This window comes from Hyaena hyaena, unplaced genomic scaffold (genome assembly GCF_003009895.1).
Source record: "Hyaena hyaena isolate Hyena2069 unplaced genomic scaffold, ASM300989v1 scaffold_426, whole genome shotgun sequence".
Taxonomy (NCBI): domain Eukaryota; kingdom Metazoa; phylum Chordata; class Mammalia; order Carnivora; family Hyaenidae; genus Hyaena; species Hyaena hyaena.
The window spans coordinates 89,331-112,250 of NW_024081061.1; the positions used below are offsets into that span (position 1 = coordinate 89,331).

A 22,920-nucleotide genomic window follows, 5' to 3' on the forward strand; every position below is an offset into this window, starting at 1 on the left:
ATGCTTAACCAACCAAGGCACCCAGGCACTCCCCATCTTTATTTCTTGGTTTATGTTCTCATTATTTTTCAGTATTCTTTCTCCTTTCCTAAGGCTCCAATGACAAAAATGTTAACTCTTTTGTTATAATCACACAGGTCCCTAAGTCTCCATTCCTTGTTTTCTATTTATTTCCTCTGTTAGATTCTTTTAGTAATTTCTGTCAAGTTCACTGGTTCTTCTCTCTCTTCCCTATTCTGCTACTGAGCCCATTCAGTGTTTTTAAACAATTTTGTTGTATTTTTCCAATTCTAAAAATTCCATTTGATTGTTTTTTATATCATCTATTTCTTTGCTGAGGTTGTCATTTGTTTCAAGAGTTTTCACAACTGTTTGTTGAGCCAGTTTTATGTTAATTGCTTTAAAGTCTTTGTAATTCAAAAATCCTGGATCCTTTCACTGTGTGCATCTGTTAATTGTCCTTCCTAGTTCAAGGTTTGATTTTCTTAGTTCTTGGTATGGTGAGGGTTGTTTTATTTTTGTTTTTATTTATTTTTTGTATCCTGGACATTTTGGGTATGAAGTTTTAAGACTATGAAATCTATCCAATCTTTCTTTTCAGCAGGTAATCAATGTTTACATTTAATATTCTGGTTCTATCCTTCTTGTATGACTGTAACTGTAAGACAGTTTAGTTTCCAGACCCTTTGGAGGGTTATTTTGGTCTGTTTCCTTTATGTGCTACCCAGAGGCTCATCTAAAAACCCAGCAGTGTTCCCAGAGTGGGGAGCAGAATGATGCCTCACCGTGTCAGTGCCACCAAGTAGAAGGTAGGACTACAGACTCTCCATTCACCACCACACCCTAGGCCCACCCCCTACACCTTAGTTCAGTTCTCAGATCTTCTGCTATGTTAATTCTGGTCAGTTTCTCATATGAGTCACTAGAAAGTATACCCAGAACTTCATTTGTGAAATCCCTTTCTCCAGCTCCCTTCTCTCCAAAATCCTATCACAGCTTACTAGTTAGGAAAAAGAACATCAATCACCTGCCACCAGTGGATACTCTACATTGGTCTTTCCTTAGCTTCTATATCACTTGGTGGGGGAACTGAAACACTTCTTCATTGCTGCTGGTCTGAGGGTGGAAGTTCAGGCTTATCACTTAGCCTCACTGACACTGCCCCAGAGTGGGGAGCAGAATGATGCCTCACACCATGTCAGTGTCACCAAGTAGAATGTAGGACTACAGACTCTCCATTCACCACCACCCCCTAGGCCCACCCCCAACACCACCAACACACACAATGGCATCATCTCAGCTCCAAATGAAAAACCACCTTGGTAGTGTCAGGCAGGAGAAGATATTCAAATACACTTCTTGGTGTCTGAAGACACCATCCCAACAGGAGAAGCAGCCTGCTACTTCCATATGAAGGGTGGGAAACCAGGCTCCTCACTTGGTGTCTCAGGTAACACACCAGCAGGGGAAGCAGAGAATAGTTTTCTACCACGGGGCAGTTCCAGCTCTCTGTTCAACTCTCACTGACGCCACCTTGGACAAGATAGCAGAGCACTGCATCACATCATCTCATTGCCATTAGCAGGGGGACTAAGTTCAGCCTCCCCAGTTGGCTTCTGCTGACACAATTCTGGTGGAGGAATAAGAGTGCAGCCAGCTACCACCAAGTGGAAGGTAGACATCCAAGTTCCCTATTCAACTTCCACTGGTACTCAGGGTAGGTAGGAGATTTCCATTGTTTTTGGCTAAAGTAACCAAAAGTATTGTCAAAAAGGGGTTTGTTCTATTAGGCTGCCCTTTTCCTAGTGATTTCTCTACAAAGACCAAGTCTTCGTTAGGGCTTTTTCTATCTGTACCTGTTAGCATTTCCTGAGTGTGGGCTCCTCCGATGCCCACGCTGAGATATACAAAGCACAAAAAGAAAGCCCAAGGAACTCACTGTTATGTCATTCTTCCAATTCTAAGGATCCTAGCCAGTCTACTTTCTTCTTCCCACCTTTCAGAGTCTTCTTATATTTGCTTTTAGTATTATGTCCAAGGTTTTTGGTTGTCCTTAGCAGGAGAAATAGTAAGAAATGAGTCTACTCTACCTTGTCCAAAATCAAAAGTTTAAGAAGGTCCTATTTTTAAATGGAGCAATTTATAGATACAGGTGAACAAGAGCTGACATAATAAAGCATCAAGCCATTTGTATGGTAATAGGGGTATAGAGGGGTCAGATTCAACAACAGCCCTTTGGCTGGACAGAGCTTTTCCTCAAAGCAAGGGATCCTGGGAAGGATTGGTTCATTTAAATCTAAGGTACCAATATATACAATAGAATTGGTACCCTTCCACCTAAAAACTCAAGTAAAAAAATTTCCATTGATAGGATATGGCACAATATTTGACAGTGTTATTTTTATAAATAGCAAAAGCACCATAAAACCTGGGTTTAAAGACTGATAAATAAAAAGTATGATGCTATCTGTAGCCAAGAAATTGAGGTATCTCAGAAACTCCCCAACCTACTCCAAGTCAATTTATTTACCAGTCCCAAGGGCACTGACAATGAGCTGAGTCAATCTAGACAGGCTCCAAATAAAAGCAGGAAAAAAAACCCAGGACTGAACACCTCAGTGAAGAAGCCAATAACCTACGCTGTGCAGAAGTTTAAAAAAAAAAAAAAAAGAGTATGGCAACCGTATCTTCGAACTGACAGCTGCCTTAAACCATCTGGGACAGAGATCCTGCATTTGGGTACTGGTATTGCGATCTCCTCTTCTAAGGGAAAAGGATTCTTTTCAGTTGCCAAAAACAGCAACTGAAAAATTAATCTATTGCTTCTACATTAAAAAAGAGTATTTTCTTAACATTCATAGTTTTATACACAAACTTTATAATGTCAAAGACTGCCATTAAGGGGCGCCTGGGTGGCTCAGTTGGTTAAGCGTCCGACTTTCGCTTAGGTCATGATCTCGCGGTTCGTGGGTTCAAGCCCTGCGTCGGGCTCTGTGCTGACAGCCAGCTCAGAACCTGGAGCCTATTTCAGAGTCTGTATCTCCCTCTCTCTCTGACCCTCCCCTGCTCACGCTATCTCTCTCTCTCTCTTTCCTAGAAATAAATAAAAATATAAACAAACAAAAAAAAAAGACTGCCATTAAAAGAGAACAAAGAGAAGAGGGGTGCCTGGGTGGCTCAGTCAGTTAAGCGTCAGACTTCGGCCCACTTTGGCTCAGGTCATGATCTCACTTCTTTTGAGTTCGAGCCCTGCATCAGGCTCTGGGACTCCTAATGACAGCTGGGAGCCTGGAGCCTGCTTAGGATTCTGTGTCTCCCTGCCTCTCTCTCTCTCTCTCTCTCTTTCTCTGTCTTTCTCAAATATAAACATTAAAAAAAAATTTAGGGGCTCCTGGATGGCTCAGTCAGTTAAGCACCCAACTTCAGCTCAGGTCATGATCTCACACCTCACGAGTTCAAGCCCACGTCACGCTCTATCTGTACTGACAGCTCAGAGCTGCTTCAGATTCTGTATCTCCGTCTCTCTCCACACCTCCCCAAATCACGCTCTGTCTCTCTCTCCTGAAAAAATAAGCATTAAAAAAAAAAGAGAGAACAAGAGATGGGGGACAGTGGGTCTTCCACCCACAGAGAAAACATGGAACAGAGGCTGACTGCTTGCTACCATCAGGCCCATATGGGGCCCATGGTGAAGGGATGGTAAGTGGGAATGAGCCCAACCCCTGGCCACAGAAATGTCAATCTCTGCTCCAGGTACCTAGGCAAACATTGCTCTCCTCCGGTGGCCTCAGCTTCACTAGTTATGGGGATTTGCTCTTCCTCACCCTCCCAACTCCAGTTAATATTTCTGTGCTGGAATGAAATTTTATCTATCACCTTCCTATGCCCACTGCTGCTGCTACTGCCATCCTGCTACTCATCTTCTCATACCATATACACTCTCCATGCTGGTAAATGTGAATTCACTAAGAAGAGTAAGACATGGAGACTTGGTCTGCATGTTAACACATCCTAATTAGGTCCTCCCTGATACCAAAAAGAAGGAAGAAGAAAAGAAAAGAAAACGGCTGATCCGTCTCACAATTGCTTAACACTAAAGGATCTGAGGGACCTCAGGCTTCCTCCACTTAATATACAAGCTATCAAGGATTCTGGGGCAGAATCCTTATCAGGATCCTGTCAGGATTCTGGGGCAGTGGCACAGATGCAAACAAATCAAAAGAGAATTATGAGGGTAAGAGGGAAAGAGAAACTTGCAAAGGTCTCCAAAATAGCCACTGGAGGAGCTTTTTTGAAAGACAGGATTCAAATGGAAATGTAAAAACTGATTTGCGACATTCTCTGGCTATCACGTGAGTTCACTATCTAAAGAGTAAGCTTTCTTTCTGGTATAAGCCTGTACCCACAAGCCCTTCCAGACACTAGGGGCATAACCAAGGGGCTGCAATTCTGCCTTTTTCTCCTTCTCATTCCCTTACCTTGTACACAAATTTAAAACTGGAGGAAACATCAGCCATCCTCTTGTTCCCCATCCCCACCAGCCCCACCGCCTTGTTGTACATTTAAGGAACCTGAGGCCTGGAATAGGGAATACTTTTGCTACATGTTCAAAGGACAAGGATCAAGACTTCTTTCCGAGCCCAGCTCCTCTGTCCTTTAAGCTTTTGTCTAATCCAAGTGTTAAGTGAAGAAATCTGGGTTTTACTCTCTACACTCCTCACTCTTGTCTATGATAATGAAGAATACAACTATCTCTGCCTTGTGCCTCAATTTGTTGAGGCCCAAACATGTAATGTGAAGTTGGATCCTAAACAATAAAATGCTCCATTATTGGTATTTCTAAAAAACAGTCCAAAAAGGATTACTTATTTGGCACTAACTGCTCTTTAAATTATTTTACAATATTATTATCATTACTCTATATTTACTGTAACAGCTTTTGGGAAGAAGTGAGTCCCTTCAAGGCCTTCTTGTAGGCTTATACTGACTCCTTGGAAAGAATATCACACACCTTGTCTTCCTTTGAACTCTCCACTTCTGCCCCCTCCTTGAATTTTGCAAGGGCACTCTTGAGGTCCTGAGATGTGTAAGTGTTGGTGTTGATGTCCAGCCTGTCCAAAAAGAAGATGACGGTCAGAAAGGAGGCACCATCTCTCCCAAGAAACTTCCTGGGTGGCTGGTACTCCCAAACAAGGTAAGCCATGGCTAGCTCTAACTCAGAATGTACCACCCTAGCTTTGCCTGTGGTCAGCCACAAGTCCAACAGATGATCTTACCTTAGGGCTAGAAGAGGAAATACAAAGCTGAAGAAAGGGTCATTTCATGAAAGACAACAAAATGGCACGGGGCAGCTACTTGGGTAGAAATTAAGTCTAGAATGACTGTGCAATGCTGTTCTGTCAGCTTGTGCCAAGGCCAGACCTTCTGGAGGGTAGTGCGCACAGACAAGGGCAATAACAAACACCCAATTTATATTCTTCTAATAAAGGGATCAATAAGGACCTGTGCCCCCCATGCATATCTGGTCTAATTTTTACAAAGCAGCTTTTCTTCACAAAAACAGTTTAGATAAGTTCACACCTTTAAAACCAACTCCTGGGCCCAGAGTAGATGCAGAAGTTATTTGTCAACCTGACAAAGGAATGGGTTTGAAATATCAAGGACTAGAAGCAAAGCCAACCGTGTTCCATTGTCAGTCTCCAAGGAGAGGGAGGAAAGGAACCAACGTGGATGTAATCTCAGGAACCTGGCAGAGATTAGAGTGGCATCCTCTCAAAACCCCCTGGAGGTGATCCAAGTGACAACCACTGTTCTTGACTGGAGAGGAGGCATTCATGGGTGGGGGGTGGATTTTGCCACCAACAATGATTTCAGGTCAGTGAGCAGAGAGATCAGACCAAGACTGACATGGACAAAGGAAAGTGTGGAATGTGGTCTGTGCTTGACAAGACTGTCAGCAACGGGGGGCCGGGGGGTTAAGGAGATTACAGAGATGGCGAAGTAAGGGGCTTCTGGACTACTCTGGGCAAGATAAGCACATCAGTGAAACAGTTAAGTTCCTAGCAGGCCTCAGCTCTCATGAGAGGCAGGTGCTTAGGGCTTTGCTTACTTCTCATTTAGTCTTTGATTCATCCTAGAGACTCCTTAGAACCCTGAGAAAAACACTTGTCTACTCTAAACCTCAATCCTCATAAACTAATTAATAATTGCTAATCACTCCCATTTACTGAACACTTAAGCATGTGTCAGTCAATGTTTTAATCCTTTAGAAATAATATTTCATTCAAATGATTACCACAATCCTACAAGGTAGGGAAGAGAATCCCTCTCCCAAAAGAGCATCACCCACTGCTAACAGCATGAGGATGCCACTGCCTTGCCCTTTACCCCTAAGAGAGAGCTAAGTATTAGGGCCACAGCTTTTGCTTTTCTCCTCTAATACTTGGTCGGGACAAATCCCATCATGTCTCATATCTCCATTTATTGCCGTAAGTCCCACTCCTCCAGGTCACTCACTATCATCTCTTCTCAGTCCCAACTACACACACACAAGTGTGCACATATGTGCCTGCAGAAACATACAGAAAACCATCTTCAGCTGATATTTTCACTTCACTCTTCACTGAGAAAAATAGATGTTATCATCAAGAACTCCTTTATATTCCCCTCATCAGCTCTATACACTAACCTGCACCAAATCTAGATTCTCTGCTTTCCTTTCTAAGACAATGAATGACAGTGTCCTTGCTCCTATTAAACTTAAGTTCCACATCCCACTTCCCTTTGCAAAGCTTTAACCCCCAGAATTATACTGTTCCCTCCTGTCTGCATTATCAATTTCTCCCTATGGCTGGATTATTCCCTTGAGTATACAAACACTCTTTTGACTCCATGATCTCTAATTATCACACCATTTCCCTGCTCTCCTTCAGAGTAAAACTTTATGAACACACTGTCATGTGTTAACTCACTATTCTCATCTTCATTACTGCTATTTATACTGCCATTTGCTCTAATCTAAATTCCCTAACCATTCCCTAATAAAACTTGTCATAAAAATTACTAGTAATTTACGACTAGATCCAATGGACTCTTCACTAACGTCATGTTCCTCAACCACTCGGCAGCATTTACATAGTTCACCTCTCCCTCCTTGAAACACTCTTCTTTCTTGCTTTTTGTTACCACACTCTGCTGCTTCTTCCCCTTCCTCCCTCCTTCTCTAACTCTTGTGCTAGTTCTTTATCTCCTACCTGAACCCTATATACTGGAATGCCTTGAAGTTCAATCCTAGACAATCTTCTCTACTTTCATACTCTCCCCCAAACTTACATCTCGGATCCAATCATCTCCCCTGAGTGACAGCCAGACTCTTGGTACAACTACCTGATAAATCTCGGATCTGGAATGTTTATCAGGCACCTCAAACTTATTACATCTAAAACATGGGTCACGATGTTCCTCTCCCAATCTTTTCTGCTTCAATAAATGGGACTTCTTTATCTCAGAGCCCTCCACACCACCTTCCATCAATCCCAATCTAAATGGTAAGAAGTCCTATTGGCACAACCTCCAAATTAAATCTCCAAACCCATATGCTCTCCATCATGACACTCTAGACTCAACCACCTGTATGTCTTACCTGATCTTCTGAAATGACACCCTAATTGTCTCTGCATTTCTTACATCCACCCTCAATCTATCCCCCGGGCGCACACTTTACTTACATTAAACCATTCTCCCACCCCAAATCCTCCACTGGCTCTCTATCACAATTATAATTAAATGAAGACCACTCAACATGCACCTCAAAACTCCATATGATCTGGCTCCTCTTATCTCTCCCTAATCATCTATTAGTCTTCTTCTTTCACCTACTCTCTAGTCACCCTAATCATTTTCCTGTTTCTCAGACTTGATAAAGTCTTTTCTTGACAAAGCTAGGCTCTCTTCTTATTCCTGCTGCCTGCGATACTCTAACCTTAAACATAAAAAATTAACTCTTTGTATGACTAAATCCCCACCAGTCTTCAGGTCTAAGTTCAAAAATCATCTTAATGAGGTCTTCCAAATCATCCTATCTAAACTGGTATTCACCAGAGACTGATTATCTTGTTTATTTCTTGCCTACTATTTACCACTATCTATAACTACTTTATATGCATTTTTATTTTTCAGTTTATCTTCCTGCTAGTGTCCACAAGACTGGCATCCTTTTTTGTTTACTACTGTATCTCCAATACCTGGCACAAAGACATTCAATAGGTCTTTTGTGAAATGAATGAACAGAGCAAGAAAATGGCCCTGTCTTGGACCACACCCTTAACTATAAAGTCATACTGTACCATGGTAGATGCTCAACCCAAGATGGGACAGCCTGGATATACTCTCTCTGTCATCCCTACAAAGAAGACGGTTGCTCCAGGGCAAAAAGAGAGATACAATGTCGAGACACTGACAGGGATATGGACTAAAACCAGTGGAGGTAACAATGCCTAACAACACCTAAAGAACAAGAGAACACCCTGCTGCTAGGAGCCAAATATACCGTGAAGTCAGGCAGTGCCGAGAAAAGCCTCTGAAACAAGTCAGAGTCAGATGCCTTGTCCCAGGCTTTACAGCCCAGAGGCATTACAGCTCTAGGTAGCCGCGTGGCCAGTCACATATCCAGCAGGACTAGTGGAGAGGCTGCCATGGATCAGGCTGAAGGGACCTATCCGCATCTCTCCTTGGCTAGTGATACCTAAAACTCTGTAGCCACCAACCTCTTTGACAATTTGATGGAAACCTGTGGGTCTTCTCCATCTTGTTTCCCAAAACAGAATAAGCAGATATGCAAAATACTGTAACAACTGCAGAAATTAGCCCTGCCATTTGGCTTCTGTTCCCATTCCAATACCAAAGAGCCAGGCAGACACTGTGAGGTAGAACAGGAGGAGCCTGAGGTGAGGTCCAATGCAGGAAGAAGTGATCACCATCAAAGGCAGCCAAAGACTTACTGAGCTCATAGCAGTGAAACCTACCCCACCTTGTCAGTGCCTTTGGTTTGCTGCTCAGACAGGTTTCCCACTAGTAATAAATGCTGAAAAGAAAGAGGATATGTCCAGTATACCTCAGAGGCCACTCCAGAGCAGAACCTTCAGAAACAGGAGCAACTGATAAAGCATTAATTATTCCTAGTGAAGACTTACAGTATTCCTACTGAAGACCTACCATCAGAAAATGGAAAAATAACTTCCCACAGTATTAAAACCAACAAACAAATATTCCAAATTAATCAATATCCTAATTCAATATTCTTAAACCAAGACTAAAATAAACTTATTATTTAGAAAATGAGACTTGGCACAGATGTGAGAAAAGACTTCCTGAAGTTCTCTGACACAGTGAAATATGTGTATATATGTGTGCTAGGGAGGGAGGGAGGTTGGCAGAGGTGACAACGAAATTTGATTCTTTGAGGGTTGTAAGAAATGAATCATCATATGGCCTCTAGATATAGACCTATCAAGAGAGATGGGGGAAAATAAAGATCCTTCTCAGTTTGGAGTGATGATAAAGAGGTCAAATATCATTTTTTTAAAAGTTTATTTATTTTGAGTGAGGGGGAGAGAGAGGGAATCCCAAGCAGGCTCCACATCAGCAGCGTGGAGCCCGACACAGGGCTCGATCCCATGAACTGTGAGATCATGACCTGAGTCAAAACCAAGAGTCGAATGCTCAAACAACTGAGCCTCCCAGGTGACCGGAGTACAAATATCTTGTTATCTTATTCCCAATATACAGTCAAATTTTCTAGTAAAAACTGCCCAAATTAGAAGAGGCTGCTCTGTGGGACTGTGGGTGCCACAGGACAGAAGGTGCATATGGACAGGCTAAATAACCTTCTGTTGAGTACACCGAGGAAAATACTCAGGTAAGTACTCAGCCTCTAAGTTCCTTTTCCACCTTATATCTAACTGCAAAATATTGTTAAAATGATGAAAATTCAAGGATTAACACTAGCCTTGCTCAATCCATTACTGGTTATCAATACTTAGATGCATTAGAATAGGGGCAACAAATTCTGTTGTGACCGCATATTATTTTAGGTTTGGTGGGCCTTATGGCAATTGTCCCAACTATTGAACTCTGTCAGGTTAGCAGAAAAGTGACCACAGGCCATACATAAATGAATGAGCATAGCTATGATCCAATAAAACTTTATTTATGGACATTAAAATCTCTAAGAGACATGAAATATCATTCTTTTGCTTTTCCATCCACTAAAAAATGTTAAAAACAACTTAGCCAGTACAAAAACAAGTAGCAGTCCCAATATGGCCCACAGATCATAATTTGCTCGTTCCTGTCTTAGAAACCTCATAACTGGTATTTTTAACTGTTCAAATTGCCCAATTCTAGCAGCCCCTGTAACCCCCTGATTCCTCCTCCCTGATGCAAAAAGGAACAGGCAAATAAAACTTGGTATTTCAAGATAAAGAACAGAAAAACAAGGACAAATTGTCCAAAATCAAATAATCTAAACTGGTTATTAAAAATAAGGCAATCTCTCACCATTGGAGAACTTTTATACTACTAGAAAGTCTGTTTTAATATGGACTAACAAGAGGAAAAGTTAGTCTGAATTAAAGGCTTTAAAATGCAATTTTATTGTTCACTAAGGAAGTATTACTGCAAGGCAGAAGGCCTAACAGGCCTGTTTTAATGAATAGATGACTCATCTGTAATCAGTGCATTAATTGTTGGGATTCAAATGGGTGCTCTTAAAGTACTGGGAAAAACAGCTTCATTTTTAAAGCAGGTTAAGCATTCCCCCTACAGCCTTTTCTAAAGTATCAATTTGCTTTGCAAACTATTTCTTTCCAAAGATTCTACAAGTAAATTTCCACAAAACCCTGACAGATTTATCACAAATTCTAGGCTACTAAATTTCAATATTTTAAAAAAGCCACATGAATTTGGGTAGGAAACATAACATTGTCATTACTTTCAGTATTAGAAAATCAGTGCTGTCTGCCTCCCAGTCCCTAGGGTTGTTACTATACCTTTTGCCTTTTTTCAATGCTTTCAAATTACTTCGGAACTTATCCTCTTCTTGGAGTTTCACCTCTCTTGCCCCAGTCTGGAGATTCAGCCGCACATGGGATCCTACAGGGACAGCCTGACCTAAAACCCAAGAAGAAAGAGGGCTCATGAGGTATATGGTCCTTGAAGGGACACTGCAATGGAAAGCTGGCTAATAAGACAACAGGATTTATTAATTCATGAAGGCCCGACTCTGCTGTGTTCCATTACCTAAATCCATCCATCTAACACACATACACCACATACATTATTTTCTCCTTTTGCTTTTTCGTATCAAATTATGGGAATGAGGCAAATGAGCAAGGGCTTCTGCACTTCAAAGCAAAGACCAAGAACCCCAGTTAGAACCTGTATTTTTAAGCTAACCTGTTTTCTTTAAACTGAGCAATAGGAAGCCTTTTTGTTATGTGCAGGTGAATGGTAAATAAACTAGTCACCCTTAAGGAGATGGCTACATCACTACAATCTCCAGGACAGGCTTCTTGCCCCTCCCCTGACAGTCCCAGAAAACCCCAGAGAGCTTGTCATTCCAGCAAGCTTACACCTCACCACCCTGATCTCTTTATAATCAGGCTCCTTCTATAAGGCTCTCTCCTCGATGAGCCCAGGGACTGTATATCCTATTTTATTTCCCAAGACCCTAGACCAGGGCTTGATTGGAAGGCAAGAAGATAGAGCAAGTCAAGGAGGCAAGGACTGAAATCAAAAGAAACTAAAAACCTATGCCCATCCATCTCAGAAGAGTTGACCTACTAGCTGTAAAAAAAAAAAAAAAAAAAAACCAGTATGAATGGATGGTCTATTCATATACATTGTACAAAATTATTCAAAGATAGTTAAAAAGCAGATAAAGGCACCACAAAAAAAGAGCACTACAGGCCAATATCTGATGAACACAAATGCAAAAATTCTTTTTGTTTTGTTTTAAAGGTGGAATTCAACAATGCACATTAAGACTTTTTTTTAGAGTGAGAGAGAGTGAGAGAGCATGCAAGCAGGGGAGAGGGTAAAAGGGGAGAGGGAGAGAGAGAGAGAGAGAGAGAGAGAGAGAATCTCAAGCAGGTTCCATGCTCTGTGTGGTGTCTGACACAAGGCTCAGTCCCACAACCCTGGGATCATGACCTGAGCAGAAATCAAGTTGGATGCTCAACCAACTAACCTACCTAGGCACCCCAAAAATTCTTCTATTATTCACCATAGTACTGGAAGTCCTAGCCATGGCAACCAGGTAAGAAAAAGAAATAAAAGGCACCCAAATCAGTAAGGAAGAAGTAAAATTTCTGCTATTACAGATGACATGATACTATATACAGAAAACCCTAAAGACTACATCATAAAATGACTAGAAATGATAAAGGAATTTGGTAAAGTCACAGGATACAAAATCAATATATAAAAATCTGATGTATTTCAATATACTAATAATCAAGTAGCAAAAAGAAATTGAGAAAACATTCCCATTCACAATTGCACAAAAAATAATAACAATACCTAGGAATAAATTTAACCAAGGAGGTGAAAGACCTGTAAACTATAAACTATACTATAGTATATAAACTATAAAACTATAGAATTATAAAACATTGATGAAAAAAACTGAAGATGACATAAACAAATGGAAAGATATTCCATGCTCATGGAATGAGAAGAACAAATATGATTTAAGTGCATACTACTCAAAGCAATTTAGACATTTACTACAGTCCCTAACAAAACACCAACAGCATTTTTCACAGAACTAGAAATAATCCTAAAATTTGTATGGAACCACAAAGACTCCAAATAGCCAAAGCAATCTTGAAAAAGAACAGGGGTACCTAGGTGGCTCAGTCGGTTAAATGTCCGACTTTGGCTCAGGTCATGATCTCACAGTTCGTGGGTTCAAGCCCTGCATTGGGCTCTGTGCTGACAGCCAGCTCAGAGCCTGGAGCCTGCTTCAGATTCTGTATCTCACTCTCTCTCTGACCTTCCCCTGCTCATGCTCGCTTGCTCTTGCGCTCACTCTCACGCTCTCTCTCTCTCTCTCAGAAATAAACATTAAAAAATTTTTTAAAGAAAAAGAAGAACAAAACTGGATATATATCAATACCAGATTTCAACATCTACTACAAAGCTGTAGTAATCAAAACAGCATAGTATGGACACAAAATAAGACACATACATTCATGGAACAAAATAGTGAGATAAACCCGTAATTACATGTTCAATTAAACCTATGACAAAGGAGTCAAAATATGCAATGGCAACAAGATAGCCTCTTCAACAAATGGTGGTGTGAAAACTGGACAGCTACAAGCAAAAGAATGAAACTGGACCACTTCCTTACATCATACACAAAAATAAACTCAAACGAATTAAGGAACTAAATCTGAGACCTGAAACCATAAAAATCCTAGAAGGCCGCACAGGTAGTAATTTTTCTGACATCAACCTTAGCAACATTTTTCTAGATATGTCTTCTGAGGCAAGAAAAACAAAAACAAAAGTAAATTATTAGTACTGCATCAAAATAAAAAGCTTCTGCACAATGAAGGAAACAATCAACAAAACAAAATGAGAACCTACTGAAAGGGAGAAGATATCTGCAAGTGATACATCTGATAAGAGGTTAGTATCCAAATATATAAAGATCTATATATACAAAATATATAAAGATCTTACACAACACCAAAAACCAATCCAACTGAAAAATGGGCAGAAGACATGAATAGATATTTAACCAAAGAAGACATACAGATGGCCAAAGACTCATGAAAAAATGCTCAACATCAATCATCATCAGGGAAATGCAAATCAAAACTACAATGAAGGATCACCTCACACCTGTCAAAATGACTAAATCAAAAACACAAGAAATAAGTATTGGTGAGGATATGGATAAAAATGAACCCTCATACACTAATGGTCGAAATGCAAAGTGGTACAGCCCCTGCACCAAGAGAAAACAGTATGGAGGTTTCTCAAAAATTAACAACAGAATTACCATATAATACAAAAATTCCTCTATTGGGTATTTCCACAAAAAATATGAAAACCCTAATTTGAAAAGATATATGCACCCCTATGTGTATTGCAGCATTATTTCAATAGCTAACATATGAAAATAATTCAAGTGTCTATCAACACATGAATGGATAAAGAAGATGTGGTATAGGGGCACCTGAGTGACTCAGTCAGTTAAGCATCTGACTTCAGTTCAGGTCAAGATGTCACAGTTTGTGAGTCTGAGGTCCCCATCAGGCTCTGTGCTAACCGTGAGCAGATTGCTTGGGATTCTCTTTCCCTCTCTCTCTGCCCCTCCCCTATTCATTCTCCCTCTCCCCCCTGCCTCCCACCCCTCAAAAATAAACAAACATGAAAAAGAAAAGTTTCAGAAACCTGGTGTGTGTGTGTGTATGTATATATATATATATATACATACACACACACACACATACATATATATAAATTATATATATATACACAATAGAATATTACTAAGATACAGAAAAGAATGAAATCTTGCCATTTGCAACAACATGGATGGATCTAGAGGGTATAATGCTAGGTGAAATAAATCAATCAGAGGAAGACAAATACCACAGAATTTTACTCATATGTGGAACTTAAGAAACAAAACAAGCAGAAGACTGGGGCGCCTGGGTGGCTTAGTTGGTTAAGCGTCCGACTTTCGCTTAAGTCATGATCTCGCGGTTTGTGGGTTCGAGCCCCGCGTCGGGCTCTGTGCTGACTGCCAGCTCAGAGCCTGGAGCCTGTTTCAGAGTCTGTGTCTCCCCCTCTCTCTGACCCTCCCCTGCTCACGCTGTCTCTCTCTCTCTCCTAGAAATAAATAAAAATATTNGCAGAGGACAAAAAAAAAAAAAAAGGCTCTTTGACAGGCTCTTTGACAGGCTCTTTGACAACAAAGTTACCAGAGGCATGGTGGGTGGGATGATGGAAGTATGTGAGGGGAATTAAGAGTACACTGATCATGATAAGCACTGAGTAAAGTATAGAATTGCTGAATCACTATATTGTGTACCTCAGAGTAGAGTAATATAACACTATATATTGTTTATGCTGGAAATAATTTTTTTTAAAAGTTGGTTAAAAATCAAGTGTCCAAGATCACATATGACACAGAGAATGTTACATTTATCCATTTGTTCATACAAGTGACATTTACCAAGCAACTACTATATCCCAGGCCACTGTGGTGGGTTCTAAAAATACAAGAAGGAATATTAATGTCCACAGGGGTAGAAAATTTTAGGGAAGGTGTTCTTAAGGATACTGGAAATCTAGAAGAAGTGCTGCTCTGACACCTCAACTTTGACTCTGCATTCTCCTGCCAGAGGATAGCATGGCCTTAATGACGCTGAATTTCATTCAATGATCAAAAAACAATGGCAATCTAAAAAAAATTCTTCTAAGGAAAGCATATAGCACAAGAGCTTTCAGAATGAATAGGTAAAACTAATGTATAAAAGGGTAATGATGTAGCAAGAATTCAAGTTTTCTCCATTCTGGCAGAACCACAGTGAACTCCACCAACCACTGTGCCTCCATCAGACAATGAAGGAGCCAGGGAAACACCATGCCAAGACATGTTGTTCTGTTCCTGCTGCCCCATTTCACTAGGAGTTTCTGTATATTTGGCTAAAAAAATTAACAGGAACTTAAGTACATGAGTGTATGCACATAATGATTTCTTTCTAACCTCAAAACCATCCAAAATGCTTCAAGGTTAAAACAGATATATCCAAAGTACAGTGGGGAAAACTTTCTCTGGAGAGGCTTCTTGAATAAGGTTAAACTGGGGGTTAAATGAGGAAAAAGTGAGACACAGACTGGGAAAACAGGGAATCCAAAACAGATGGAGCTATGCATGCAAAGACTCAGACACACAAACTGATAGGCTACATTCAGAACTCCAGAAGCAAAAGAAGCAGGGAGGAATGGAAAGGCTGTGAAGGCAGCTGAAGAGGAGATGAGGCCAGTTAGTGGCAAGAACAACAAGGAACTAGCAACTTGTATGATCATGTGTCAAGAGGTAACGTTATAGCATTAATCTCTGAATGTTTGGAGGGGAGGCTGTCTTACCTGGGAAGATTCCAAAATAACGAAACAGTGTCTTCCTGGGCTGAAGGCTAAGCAGGTCATCCCTGATACTCCCTTTACCTCACCATCCCCCATACCCAATGTATCTCTAAAACCTAATGATTTTTCCTGCTGTCTTTTTCTTTCTTTCTTTCTTTCTTTTTTTTGGGGGGGGGAGGGGAGGGGTGGTAAAGAGGATCCCAAGCGGGCTATGTGCTGACAGCACAGAGCCCAATGCGGGACTCAAACTCATGGACCATGAGATCATGACCTAAGCCGAAGTCAGATGCTCAACTGACTGAACCACCCAGGCTCCCCTCCTGCTGTCTCTTGAATTCATCCTGTCCTCCTCACCACTGCTCTTGTCCAAGCCATCACCATTTCTCTTGATGACATTGCCATCGAGTTTCAGCTGCCCTTTCCTATCTACTCTTAGCTCAGCCCAACTGTTTTTTTTACAAATAATGGTATTTTTTTCCCCAAAACACAAATCTGACTATGTCATTCCCCTGCTTCAAAACTTAATGGCCTCCTACTCCTCTCCAAAGAAAGATGAAAGTCTTCACACTGCTCAGTGAGGCCCTCTAGTACCTTATCGAGCCTCTGCCTTCCTCTTCAGTCCCCATTCTCCAGGCCGCACTGACCCTTTTCCATTCCATGAAAAAACCATGTTCACTCCTACCATGGGGCCATTCCACTTGCTGTTTGCTTTGCTCTTTCCAACTTTGGCCTCCATCTCCTGATCTTTCCAATCTCAGCTAACAGTAACTTCCTCTGAGAGGCATCCTCTATTTCCCCAGACCAGACCTGACTGCTCCCTAAATTCTTTCACAGTACCATAAACCTTTTCTTTAGAGCAATAACCACAATCAGTGATTACAGTTTAGTTAAGTTTTTTTATTCATCTGGTAAATATAAACAGTCCCATTTTTATCCCCAGGGCCTACCACACAGCCTAGTATTAAATTCTCAATAATTATTTGTTGACTAAAAATTAAATAGAGAAAATTCCAGCTGATCTAGAGGTGTATGGAAAGGCTAACAAGGATTTTCAGTAGGGTAAGTAGATTTGTAATAATTAGTCATGTTAATCTTTTTTAAGTAGTAATGCTAGTAATAATAAAAATAAAAATAGTAGCATTTTCAATCTTCAGACCTTTGATTAAAATTAGAAATGAGTAAGAAAAAAAGAATATGACTAAAAGTTTCAAAACATAACAGGTTATACTATGATAAGGTGGCCAAAGAACAGACTAGCATCTTATGTGAATCAATTTATTTTATTTGGAGAAAATTCCAAAATTATGCCCTTCACATAAGCCACCACAGGGGGCAAGAGCAACCACAAAAGCATTAACTTAAAATACACGTTACATTCATTTAAGATACACAAAACCAACAAAGGCAGCAGCAGTGGCAGAAGGAAGCAAAAAATGAGAGTATTTTAAATGTTTCCACCCTACTGGGCAAAAGGCCAAAGTAAAGTGCAATCTGACCTGCATCCTTTTAGGGCCTCTACGAAGGGACTAGGACACTCAGAAAGAGAAGAGGCAAAATGTTACAAGACACATCCAGGTAAAGAGTCAGGGATTGAAAGGTGGAGAGCAAGGCGCCAAGCCAAAAATACAAGAGTGATCCTGAAAGGCAAACAAGCCTGCAAAGCCTAGAGAATCTATGTCCCTACCACTGGCTCTGTGGAGACAAATGCAGCCTGAAGAAACTATTTCAAGAAGAAACTCTGTCCAAATTAAGTTAGGCCATATCATACTTGAATTTTGACTCCTACTGGGAATCTGTCAGTGACTTTAATCACAAACCAAGGCCCACATAACAACTCCTGCTTTTTAAGGAAAGAAAATCTGTAGGAGATTGCATTATTGTTACCCATTTTCTTCCCCCTTGCTTTTTCCACGTGACCTTGAAGTCCCTCCTACTAGTGGTTGAGTATAGTTTCCCACCCCTTGACTGTGAACATTGTTTATGACATAATTTGGCCAAGGGGATGTTAGCAAATGTGCCACAGAGATTTGACATGTGTTTATATGTTTTGCCTATCTCTTGGAATTGCACCATCATCAGGAGAAATGTTCACTAGTGTTCTGGTCTGAGAAGGATGAGAGACCCATGGAGCAGATCTGGACCCAAAGCTAAGCAGACCAAAGCTAAGCCCAGATGAATGTAGTCATGGTCAGCCAGGTCTAGCTGATCTGTTGACACATGAGCAAGAATAAAAGACTGGATTTCTTTTCCAACTTTTTACTCTGAACTACTTTTAAACTTACACAAAAACTGCAAAAATAATTATTTCCACACACTGTTCATGCAGCTTTTCCCAATATTAATATGTTACATAGTCAGAGACAATTATCAGAACTGGGAAATTAATAATAACATCAACCAAACTATAAAGATCCTTCTCCAAGTCTTACCAGTGTTTCCACTATTTCCTTTTTGGTTCCAGGATCCCATATGGCCTTTGGTTGTTGTTATTCCTCCCTAGTCTCCTATAGTCTGCAAGAATCCTTCAAACTTCCCTTGTCTTTCATGATTCTGACAACGTCAAGGAATACTGATCAGTTTTTTAGGACTGTCTGGTGTCTTCTCATGATTAAACTGAGGTCATGCATCCTTGACAGAATCACCAAAGATATGATGCAATGTTCTTCCCAGTGCATCAAATCACAAAGTGCATGGTGTCAATATGTCTTATGACTGGTGATACTGGCCTTGATCAACTAATAAAAGTAGTATCTACTGAGATTTTCCACTGTAGTAAACAAAAATCATTACAAACTACCAAAGTGAGAAACAGCATGGCAGTTTCTCAATTTAAACAAAGAGTTACCGTATCAACCCAGCAACTCCACACCTAGGTATATACCCAAGAAAACTTAAAAGCATATGTTCACCAAAAACTTGTACATGAATGCTCACTGCAGCATTATTTGTAATAGCTAAAATGTGGACACAACGCAAATGCCCACCAACTGATGAATGAATAAAGAAAATGTGGTATGTACATACAATGGAAGACTATTCAGCCATTACAAGTAATGAAATACATATACAACATGGATGAACCTACAACACACTATGCTAAATTAAAGAAGACAGACACAGGGGTGTCTGGGTGGTTCAGTCAGTTAAGCATCCGACCTCAGCTCAGGTCATGATTTCACGGTTTGTGGGTTTGAGGCCTGTGTCAAGCCCCCCGTTGGGTTCTGTGCTAACAGCTAGTTCAGAGCCTGGAACCTGTCTTCAGACCCTGTGTCTCCCTCTGTCTCTGACCCTCTCCTGTTCATGCTGTCTCTATCTCTCTCTCAAAAATAAATAAAGCATTTTTAAAAAATTTTTAAAGAAGACATACAAAAAGTCACATATCACAGGGTTCCTTTTAAATGAAATTCCAGAATAGGTCAATCAAAAGACACAGATTATTGGTTGTCAGGAGCTAGGGGGAGGAAGGAATGGGAACTGACAGCTAATGGCAATGAAGTTTCTTTCTAGGGTGATTAAAATGTTCTGGAATTAGACAGTGGTAATGGCTGCACAGTGCTGTGTATATACTAAAACGTACTGAAATGCTTTAAAATTTTTAAGGGAAATAAACTTTGAGTTTATACAAGTCCCTTTTCTCCTCAAACCACACAATTAGGGGAATCCTTCTGCAACAATTACCACTCTAGTGAAAGTCTAATGGCAATCTTCTACTTCCCTTCTTCCTTACACCTTAATTGAAATTTCAAGTATAGTAAGAAGTATGGCATAAAGAATACATATATATCCATCACTTAGACTCCTCGGTTTCTTCTTTGTAAGATTTGCTTCAACTTTTGTACTATGCAATGTTACAAATAGAAACATCACACAAAAAAGGAAACATCACACAAAAAAGGAAACATCACAATATGTCAATTCCAAATATTTCAGTATGCATCTCTAAAAAAAATATGAAGAAAATTTGCTACAAAAAAATAGAGGCAGGGAGAAAGAAAGAAAGAAAAAAAGAGGGGCGCCTGGGTGGCTTAGTTGGTTAAGCGTCTGACTTTCACTTAGGTCATGATCTGGCAGATCGTGGGTCAAGCCCCGCGTCAGGCTCTGTGCTGACTTACAGCTGAGAGCCTGGAGCCTGTTTCAGTCTGTGACTCCCTCTCTCTCTGACCCTCTCCTGCTCACGCTGTCTCTCTCTCTCTCCTAGAAATAAATTTAAAAAACTTAAAAAAAAAAAAAAAAGAAAAAAGAAAGAAAGAGACTTCATTACAAGGAAAAACTGTCAGTCTATCATCTATTTAATTATTTACTTAAAGCAGTATCCTCTTGCGGATATTTTATCCTATGAGTTATAACTCAATTCTATCATTATTTATTTTGTTGCTCAAATTATTTCAGCTTGGCCAATTAGCAATTCCTTCAGGTTGGCTCTTGTTTTCCTTTAATAAGTTCCTTTCCCCCATAATTTCCTTTTTCACCTATTTCCTTACTTTCTGGTTTCAGAAGATGTTCCAAGTTCATCTCGTATTTTCCTTCCCCTGCCCTAAAATCAACTACTTCTCAAGAAACCCTAGTTTCTTTTACTGAAGAATAGTATTTAGAAACCAAGATCTGGGTGCTAAAGCTCATAGCTTTTAGACCTTCTCAATGGACAGAGCTAAGCAACTTGTGTATGTGTTTGCATTTATATATATGCTCATATACCCATCTCTATTTCTTTGTCTATGTGTACGTTTATTAAAAACTTCAAGTTTATGGGGCGCCTGGGTGGCTTAGTCGGTTAAGCGTCCAACTTCAGCTCAGGTCATGATCTCACGGTTCGTGGGTTCAAGCCCCGCATCGGGCTCTGTGCTGACAGCTAGCTCAGAGCCTGGAGCCTGCTTCTGATTCTGTATCTCCCTCTCTCTCTCTGACCCTCCCCTGCTCACGCTGTGTCTGTCTGTCTGTCTGTCTCTCTCTCTCAGAAATAAATAAAACATTAAAAAAAAAACATCAAGTTTATAATGACATCTCAGATTTCAATCTAATACCACAGAGTTCATTTGTCTTCTCCCTATTCCTTACTTGTAACTTCTTTCTCCAACAGAGAGAAACTTGCCTCTTACTATCTGCAATACATTTATTATTCAATTCGACCATAAATATAGTTTCAAAATTGCTAGCCCATACCCCAATGAGAAACACATTTACCAAACTAGATTACAGAATTTATGTGCAGTTCTTTTGTCTCTGACCTTACAGTATCTACTCAAGATCTTTTCACAAAGTCACTTAGGTTATTTCCTTTCTTTCTTACCTGCTGTAGTATGAAGATGTTATTAATGTGCAATACTTGGTTCACTTGTTAGAGTCTATATTGTATTTTGTGGTTCCTGCTCATTAACACACTGGTTGGTTTAATAGTTTTTGGGGGGGCATCCAAAGGGTATGTGAACTATTTCTAGAGTTCTAAGACAGTGCTATACAAAAAAATGATTGTTATTTTAAGCCGAGTTTTGCAGTGGTTTGTGATTGTGACAATTCATTCCAATGGTCCTGAAACAAGGAATTTAAAAGTGTCTAACATAAAAAACAGTTTTTTCTGAAATTACATAAATTTTATCTTTATAGTGTTAAAATGCCCCTTTATAAAATGAGCTAATGACGACAATGGATGATAGTAGGTTGTTTCAATGTTAAGCTTCTCAGCAAAGTAAAAAAGCTGGCCTTCTGTGTCCAAAATTTGTATCTAAAGATTTTTTTAATGTTTATTTATTTTTGAGAGAGAGAGCACATGCGCAAGTGGGTGGGGGAGGGGCAGACAGAAGGAAACATAGAATCTGAAGCAGGCTCCAGGCTCTGAACTGTCAGCATAGAGCCCGACATGGGGCTTGAACCCACAAACCATGAAACCATGACCTGACCCGAAGTCAGACACTTAACTGACTGAGCCACCCAGGCACCCCCTCCAAAATTCATTTTTAAACTTTTTCTTATCCGTCAAACACCACAGTCTGAAAACTACCCATGTATTCTACCAACCTTCTCCTGGACAGTTGAGAATTATTCCCATTGTACACTTTAAATGAGTTTATTTTATGGCATATAATTTGTACCTCAATTAAAATGTTTTAAAAATACATTTCCTTGGATAAAGTACTAACTTCTCCTTTTGAATCCCAGAAGAGCAATTAGTCTATCTGATACAGTCCAAGGTGACACCAAATACTTCTAGGGGCCAAGACAGAGAGCTAAGCACAGAGCCTACACAGCCCTGGGATACTTAAGTATGGTATAAAGAAGAAAATGGGGGCACCTGGGTGGCTCAGTCGCTTGAGTGTCCAACTCTTAATTTCAGTTCAGGTCATGATCCCAGAGTCGTGGGATTGAGCCCTGCACTGGTATTCTCTCTTTCCCTCTGCTCCTCTCCCCCATTCACTCTCTCCCTCTAAAATAAAATTTTAAAAAGAAGGAAAAAATGGACCAAAGAAAACTTAAGGCCATGAAGCACATGGGCAAGAGGAACCCTGGTAGAACAGGTAAGCAACAGTGGACCAAGTGGTAGGAGCCAACAGAAATGTCCACAGGAGGGGCGCCCGGGTGGCTTAGTCGGTTAAGCGTCCGACTTTCGCTCAGGTCATGATCTCGCGGTTCGTGGGTTCGAGCCCCGCGTCGGGCTCTGTGCTGACTGCCAGCTCAGAGCCTGGAGCCTGTTTCAGAGTCTGTGACTCCCTCTCTCTCTGACCCTCCCCTGTTCATGCTGTCTCTCTCTCTCTCCTAGAA

At 40.5% G+C, this 22,920-nt stretch overlaps 1 protein-coding gene across 3 annotated transcripts in view; it reads right to left on the reverse strand.

Moving 5' to 3' along the window:
- SIL1 (SIL1 nucleotide exchange factor) overlaps positions 1–22,920 on the reverse strand; it is a 212,526-nt gene that overhangs the window by 81,373 nt on the left and 108,233 nt on the right. For all 3 annotated transcript variants that reach the window (XM_039252730.1, XM_039252731.1, XM_039252732.1), the window contains 2 exons: positions 11,049–11,169; positions 5,012–5,111 (listed from right to left, as the gene is read on the reverse strand). In XM_039252730.1, coding sequence (XP_039108661.1) covers positions 5,012–5,111; positions 11,049–11,169 — 221 coding nt within the window. The remainder of the gene's footprint in view (positions 1–5,011; positions 5,112–11,048; positions 11,170–22,920) is intronic.